This window comes from Seriola lalandi, unplaced genomic scaffold (genome assembly GCF_002814215.2).
Source record: "Seriola lalandi dorsalis isolate HSWRI2012SDOR001 ecotype SW California unplaced genomic scaffold, Sedor1 jcf7180002054875, whole genome shotgun sequence".
Classification (NCBI taxonomy): Eukaryota; Metazoa; Chordata; class Actinopteri; order Carangiformes; family Carangidae; genus Seriola; species Seriola lalandi.
In genome coordinates this window covers 1,225,764-1,234,139 of record NW_019525428.1, presented here as the reverse complement: position 1 = coordinate 1,234,139, position 8,376 = coordinate 1,225,764, and the positions used below count along the sequence as shown (strand labels likewise).

Genomic DNA, 8,376 nt, shown 5'->3' with positions numbered 1-8,376 from the left:
GGGGGGGGGGGGGGGGGGGGGGGGCACTTGGGGACGAAGGAACAAGCTGAGATCAACGCTGCAGCTCTCACCGAGGACACGGAGGTCCTGTGTTCACTAATGTGGAGATTTTACAATCTGAGATGGACTCCTGGCTTCAGTGTTTGATGATGAACTGGCTCCTAAAGTGCAGTTAATACAGTAGCTAATACGATTAGCTTGTTAGCAAACTGTCGCTTATGTACACATCCAGCAGGACTGACAGTGAGACGGAGTGGCTGATGGTCCGTCACTCTTGCTCCAGGGGCATGTGTTGATTCTCAGTGGTATGTGGCACTAATAATCTGCATGTCGCTGTCACTGTCATACACCTGTTCTAACCATCACAAAGCAGTTCTTATTGACATCTGCCATATGGTTATTATGATACAAAGGACGTATTATAACCTCTTGTGCTCTGTGCTGTGTGTCTATATGTGTCAGCCCAGTGACAGAGCGTGCAGGTTGTACCTCACCCGTCTTCCGGTGCATGCTGGGAAAGGCTGTAGGCCACGTTATTGGATGGACCTTTTGAAAAGCACGTGATGGAAGGACTTCAAAAACCTGTTTCATGTTGGGGAAACTGCAGCTGTGACACGTGTCCCTGTGATCACAGCGAGAGACGACAAGGAGAACTGACCTGAAATAATGTCTGACGTCTACAAACCCAGTCAAACTACAAATTCTCGATCCACAGTCGAACTTCCTGTTGCAGATTTCATGCAGTTATAATGTAACTCTAGTCTCTTAATGAGGTGCTGGTGTAAACTTACCACACAGGACTGTTGGAAAAACTCAAATTAGTTTAAAACTTTCTGATGCAGTTAAATTGTAGAAATGTCTTTTTGATGCTCAGATTATCTGATTAAACATCATGAAGGACTTTTCTCTGCTCCCTGAACGAGGAAGAACTGCACAGCCCTGCCTCACATTTATCAAAATATTAGATTGAATATTGATCAGAAAAAGATTACATCTTAGTCCTCACACACTAAGTCCTTCAAGGACACTGCGAGCACTTGAAATGACGGGGACACACACGGATGTTTGAGGATTCACCCTGAACACATTTCATCACCTTCAGCTGCTCTGAGAGATTCTGTGTGTGGGTAACACGCACTGAGGCTGAAGGTGCAGCGAGGAGCGGCTTGTTGCGACGGTTTCAGTGATATAACGAGGAGAGAGAGAAAGGTCTTAATTGTCGTCTGGTTTCCACTGGACCTGTGCGAACTGTGTGTGTCCTCAGTCAAGAGTTTCCAGCTGTACAGGAGAGTCTGTTTCTGGATCAACTGTCAGGTTGTGGGAGCACGTCGGTGCTGCTCCACAACATTCAGTCAATAATCATCTGACGTGTAATCACTGCTTGACAATGTTGCTCGTCGCTCCAGCAGCAGGAGGAACACACACAACTGCAGCGTTCAGATGACTGTGAAGGGGAAGTCTTCATCCAGCTGCTGCAGCTGTGGATGACACAAGTCGCATACTGTCTGTCCGTACGCTTTTTACAACACACAAGCCAAACATGAAAACATGGAGTCTGCAATCACAACAATATTCTGCACCAGACGTTTCTGTCCGTTGCTAAGCTCATCATACATCAACCTCTGTTCCTTTGCTGTCACCATGGGAGACGACAAAATAATCTCCACTTCTCCTCCACGGAAAACATCACGAGAGAATCCAGCTGCACTTACTTCAGTAAACACACTGTAAAATAACATTAATTCCACTTAAATCATTCAGTGAATATCAATTAAATAAACGGACGTTTTGCATTCACAATGCACTTAACATCACCTGAGGGTGAATGTCTCGCAGTGCTGCAGGTCACAGAGTCTGACGTTCTGACTTGTTGGATGGTAGATAATTATTGTCTATTGTGTTTTGCAGTTGTTGTTGTTGTTGTTTCGTTGACTTAACAGAATCGCTAAGTTATTAAAGTTGATCCGACATGAGCAAACTAATGTCTTCTACTGGGATACACTGCTACAAACTGCCTGCAGGAAACAGACAGATCCTGCTTCTCTAAAGACCATCACCTCCTCCCGCCTTTCTGCTTAAACATGTTTCCAAACTAACTGTCAGCCAGAGAAATGAAAGTATTTCAACCGTAAACATTATTAAAATCTCACTTGAGCACAGTGTGTCAAAGTTAAGCTTCCTTTAAGCAGTTGGAGGTGGTGACCGAACTGCAGCCTCCACGCCAGCATATCCCGTTAGCATGGCCTGTTGTGGCCCGGAAGCTGTACCACATGGAAATACTCCCCACCGAGTATAAACAGAAAAAAACCACTTGAACATCCAGCGACTTAGCTGATGCCTGCAGTGTCACAGAGGGGAAAGAGACTAAATGAAAGGAGCTGCCTCATAGAGACAAACAAGCAGTCACACTCACATTCACACCTACAGGTAATTTGAGAGTTGCCAATTAACCAAACATGCATGTCTCTGGACTGGTGGGGGAAACCGGACCACCCTGGGAAAACATGCAAACTCTGAACGGAATTAATGATACTGATGACAAAGAAATGTGAATTACTGGGAGACAAACTACCCTCCTCTCTCTCTCTCTCTCTCTCTCTCTCTCTCTCTCTCTCTCTCTCTGGCTGGATCAAACCAAAACAAATGTAACGAATGAAGAAAGATGTTGATGGTTCTGTCATCAATCAGACCCACTGGTCTCCACTTTGTTATAAAACTGCAGCGATACAGTATCAGATCGGTCCCATCAGCCGCAGCATCAATCACAGACAGATTTCCAATAAAGTAGCGCATCAGTCCGGTCAAAGACTTGTGTGAAGACGGGTCTTTGAGTCCTCACTGATGTCTCCTCTTTCTGGATCCCTCCTTGCTCCTCACAGAAATCCCCAAAGAGGGAAGGAGGAAGGAAAGATACGATGAGAAGGGTTCAAACTAAAAACGATCAATAATTTTACCCGTTATGAGGAAGGAAAAGCAGGTTAGACGAGCTGAATGCTGCGGAAGTGTTACAACAGAATAAAAAAGATTTGGGGACTTTATCTCGTAATTATGAGAGAAGGTTCATCAATCATGGGTAAGACAGTGGCATCGCGGCGCGACTTGATTTAATTATCTGTCCTATACGGACACCTGAATATGAGCTTAAATATCAATGTGTTATTTGTTTTTAAACAAAGGGTTTTGGAAAAACAATAAAAGCCTTCACTCTGACCAGATGTACATTTTTACAAGAAACTGGAAGTATATCGCCATGGATACAGTGTCTTGAGCCTTGTTTTTATTAAGCTTTTACTTGTTAACATTTTTGAAAAATGAAGTAACGCTGAATTAGCAATAAGATGTTCCTCTTTTCTATGAACCACTGGATTTACTGAGAATTATCACTGAATGACTGATACTGCAGAAATCTTAAAAATGAAACTGTGAACCATTATTCTGCTCTATTCGTCTATTGTACATTATATTATAAGAGATCTCGTTGGCATTTTCTGATTAACACTAAACACAAAGTGCAGCTGGGGCTGCTGGGAATGTCATTCAGGAATTTTGGAGCTATTTCATCATAAACCAAAGCATTAAATAAATTCAAACAGTCAGCTGATAATAGTTCTGGATGTAAGAGGATCACTGTAATCTTATTTAAATCTTTAAGAGAAACGCACCTTCAGAGGAGACAGAATCATCGTATCATGGCGTCTGTTTGTTAAAGTAATATTCTTGTTTGCTTTAGAAACGACAGCCCGCATTTATCACTCTGACACTTTCATCATCGTCATCATCTCCAACAGAGATGTGCTGATGTCTGGAGAGCTCATTTTTAATTCTCATAGTTCAGCTTTGGAACAGAATTTTTCTTATTTTTTCCTTCACAGGAAAACGGCAAAAACTAAATCATTGGGTTTCGTGTCCGTTTCCGGCTTTTCACAGGGTCACTGACATTTCTCAAAGCTGATGAAAACACCAAGTGGACGCATCAGAAACAAGACAACAGTCAGACAAATCCAGTCTTCAAGGCATTGTAAAACAATCACCATCATTTATTTACAATATATTAAACTGTAATGCAAAATTTATACCAAGTGGTCAATTTGTTCAATAATGAAAATAAACATGAAGTATTTCCAAAGCTAGCATGAATCATACACATATTTATATATAAATACTGTGTGCAGTCATCAATATCATGTCTGCTCTTTAGTTTCCTCCTGTTGAAGCCAGACACTTTATCAGGGTCAATCAAAAAAACACATTTCCACACTTGTGTCGACTGCATAGAGAATAAAAATGAAGACCCAACTTCTCCCACATTGAACATCGACTAATTTTTTTTTCTCAGCCCCAAATGCCATGTCACGCTCTTTAAATGGCTTTCAATCATATCTTAATGCTACTCAGTAAATACCAGACGGACAACCAAAGGGTGTGATGTAACACTTCAGCAACCATGAAAATGCAGGTTCCTATTTTCTTGCTGTTTAGAGGCATCGCTGGGTTAAAAAATAAAAATAAAAAAACACAAAGAAAACCTGACAGATGAAAAGGCTTCAAAGCTGCTGAACATGATTTCACAGTATCGGTTAGACAGGCTGTAGTATGTCCAGTTAATGAAGATACAGTTAAAGTACCCAATGAGGCTTTAAAGGAGAAGTCAGGTGATATTCTGGATCTTTCTTACTATCATCCAAACCCATGGAAAGACGTGAATCCAAAGGAATCTCAGTTAATTTTAATGGAATCGCTGCGTTCTGCGAATCTGCACCAGAGACCAGGAGCAAATCGTCCTGAGAGTCCAACACAGAAGCATCCGTCATTTATGATTCAAGATGAACTATTCAATCTATAATAAGCTGTTTGGATTCTTAATTCTCAGGATGTGCCTTTCACTCTCACTCTGATCTACTGCTTATCTGTAAACTTGGCTAATGTTGTTTTTCTGCTAGCACAAAATGAAGGAAACCAGCTCGCCATTATGGCTGAATAATCATGACACTGAACATGGATAAGTCAGGATGTTTTCTGACTTTGTAAAATGCAACTGTCTTACATGGTAATGTTAGCTTTTCTCTTGTGGTGTGTTCCGATTAAAAGGAGCTATTTGTACGTTTTCTCTGCCACCGAACGTGGTTTCTTGCCGGGAGCAGGTGTTGGTGATCGTATCTTGACAAGAACTTCAGTCATCGTTGTCTTTATAATACAAGAGGTTATAATACGTCCTCTGAGTAGTGCTACATCTTAAGGGCACATTGACGGCTACAGCGAGAAGCTATAGAAGGTGACGAGACGTGCTAATCTGGGCAAGGGCTAGCTGGTTAGCATGCTAACTTCAATGAAAGAAAAGACGTGAAAGAGAAAAGAGTTAACATTGGTGTTTCCTTCCACCTCTGGACACAGATGTTGGTGAGTAAATAAATGAAGTTTGATGCTGAACTCGCAGCATTTCCTTTAGACTGGTGAGTAAACCGCTGCCAATGCTAACATTTGCTCTGTAGAAACAGCAACACTTACAAATAGCTCCTTTAATCAGTACAAATCATGTGTTGGTTTGAATTTGTTCTTTTGAAATAAGTGATGGACTTATAAATAACTAATAACCAATAATCAACAAGCTAGCTGAGCTGTTGTCATTAATAGCAATAGCATGTTGCCAGTTTGCTAAAAACCTACAGTGACCAGCAATTCAGGGAATTACTGAACTTTTTTTTTTTTTTTTTTTTTTTAAATCAAACCATATATCTAAGACTAATTTAAGGATTTGCATCCATCAGTGGGAATCAATACTGAGAAAAACCTGATAAATTGACCTTTAAGCTAAGAATATTTTCATCGCAAGAAAACTCATGATTAGCTCGAGTCTTTCCATGTGATTTGTTCACAATAAGAAAAATACAGAAGAACACCAGCTTTTTTCTTTAATGTGCTGGTTGAGGAAACCATATGCTCAGTGAGAAACCAACAAATGACTGGTGCCCAAGGTTAAATAAATTCCCTTTGGAAAAGTAAAGCACATCAAACTTAAAACAAAACACAGATGGCGTGTTTACGACAAGCACAAGGACAGAACCCAAGTCTCTTCATCTCTAATTCCAGCAAGTACGTAGTCAAATCAAGTCAAAATAAAAATAAGACAAGGCATTTCACCGAGGTAAGCTCAAACCTCGTGGAAAGTAATTTGCTTGACGGCAAAACAAATCTATCAAACATTAATAACAAAAAGGGAAAAAAAAGAGCTTCGCTTTCATGGCGGAGCGGTAAGTGATGCAATCCTCTTCCCCTGTAAGGAAGAGATAAATTGCCAGCGAAAGGCAGAAAACTTTTCAGGCAAACAAAAAGCAAGCAGATGATAATGAGAGTATCTTCAGTGTACGGTGCAGCAGTTCATGAAATGCCACAGCTGCAGAGAAGCCAGCTGTAAAGGAGCCCACTTAAGTCAAATGGCACTTATCCCGAAAAGGAAAGAGGAAGCAGAAAAAAAAAGCTGGAACTTTTCCCAGGATTCAGCATCAATTGGCAATAAGTAAAACAGTGTGCACACATACTTAGAGCAAAGGCTTTTTTGGCAATACATTGTACTATGGCAATACATATTATTGTGGTGTACTATATGTAAAGAAGAGAGGAAGAGTGACAGAGACAAAGAGAGGGAAGGAAAGAATCTACTATAATTGCAACCTCAAGTTCTTTGGCTCAGTTACAACCATTGCTGGAGTTCAACAGGATGGCTGCTCAAACCAAGCAACTGCTGCTTGCATGCAACCAGCAGAGTGTTGTCGTTAATAGAGATGCTGCTGTGTGTGCAGTGAGGTTAGACTGATGAATGAGGAGTCATAACGACCGTGGAGTTCGTCAAACTGTGAGCGAATCCTGTAAGGATTTCTGAGTGTTAGGAACATCTACAGTATGTGAACGTCTGCATTTCCTTGCAGCTGTGTGTGTGCTTAGGGTGTGTGGTTGTGACCAGCTGATCAACTCTGCATGCAAACTGTCACAGTTGAGTGAGGGTGCGTTTCAGAGGGTGGATGTTGACGACAGCGAGGGACTACGACGTGGTCTCGTCAAGCCTGTCCTCGCCGCCGTCGTCGTCTTTCATTTGGCTTCTGTATCGAGAGTAAGAGCCCTGGGTCGCCCCGCCTTCTTCTTTTTCTTCTTCCTCCTCCTCTTCATCAGATCTACTGAAGTAGTAGTGTCTTCGACCAGGGGGGCTGGAGCGAGAAAAGAACAAGTGGAAGATGATGTTATCCAAAACTGAACAGAAAGTAGTGAAGTGGCTAAGAGAGCTCAATGCACTGCAGTGTAAAAAAAAACAACAAAAACAAAAGCAAATGTGGAAATGACATCATCATCACAATTTTGCAAAAAAAGGGTTCATAAAATTTGTTTTGAGAAAAATATAAAATACTGGCAGTTTTCCTAATGACCTACCAGGTGGGGAAAAGCAACGACAGGAAGAGGTGACGTAACAGAGAAACTATTTAGTCAGATCAAGAAGCTGATGTAGTGCATGAGAACGTACGGTGGCCCTGAGAGCTCAAAACACTGCAGGTTAAGAAAACACAAATAAACAAGTGTGTTGAGCTCTTAGGGCTGCTGTAAGAATGAGACTTCTGCATTGACCTGTAGTTTTGCTGCAGTACATCTTCCAGCCACTGGCAGCAATGAGCGAACTGTGGCTCTGTTGTTACTTCACACTCACCTGACACTGTTTTTCTTGCACCTGGGAGGGTTGCCAAGAAGATCACCTACTTGTTGTATGTGTTCTTGTGTTACAGTATGTTAAGCTCTCTTAACCACTACAGAGTAGCTGTGCGTTTTGCCAGGTTGCGAGGTTAGCGTTTCCGCTAGCATCCAGCGGAAACAAACTCTCTCAATCATGCATTGTGGGTACCCTGGTAACATGCAAAACTGTTTCCTGTTAATATGGTTACGAAGGGATTCAATCGATGTCACTCAAATAAAAAAAATATTGTGATTCCATTCTCAAAATGTTCAAAGAAGAAAACAAGAAACCAACTCAAAAGTGAGACAAATGATTACCAATATCTAAACATGATTAGCGCCATCTTTGTTAACATCATCTCAAATTTTCCTAATGAACTCTGACATGAGAAAAATCTAATCCCATTACCAGTCTACACGCAGCTTGGCCCAGCTCTTTAATTTTATTTAAGAGTCAAACAGCTTAAATATTGCAAACTGGGGGTTAATTACTCTCAGCTGTGCATCTCAGATGAATTTGCTAGTTGGTGTAAATCAATGCTCGGGGTCTAATTATGCCTGCAGTTATGAGGCTGGAAGGAAAAATTTATTATGTTAATTGACTGTTATTTTTACCTTTCTGGCGCCATAAATCAAAACGACATCTTGGGAGTAATTTAAAGC

General features: G+C 41.2%; 1 protein-coding gene across 10 annotated transcripts in view; it reads right to left on the bottom strand.

Moving 5' to 3' along the window:
* Positions 1-4,002: 4,002 nt before the first annotated feature.
* Positions 4,003-8,376, bottom strand: part of myo18ab (myosin XVIIIA b) — a 107,227-nt gene continuing 102,853 nt past the window's right edge. For 7 of the 10 annotated variants that reach the window (XM_023428436.2, XM_087179897.1, XM_087179894.1 and 4 more), the window contains one exon: positions 7,110-7,199. Coding sequence is in view for 2 of the 10 variants with exons in the window: in XM_087179895.1 (XP_087036021.1) it covers positions 7,037-7,199 (163 nt within the window). In the remaining 8 variants the exon portion in view is untranslated. Of the gene's footprint in view, positions 7,200-8,376 lie in introns of all 10 variants that reach the window. The other 3 variants (XM_087179895.1, XM_087179896.1, XM_087179891.1) reach the window with 2 other exon arrangements.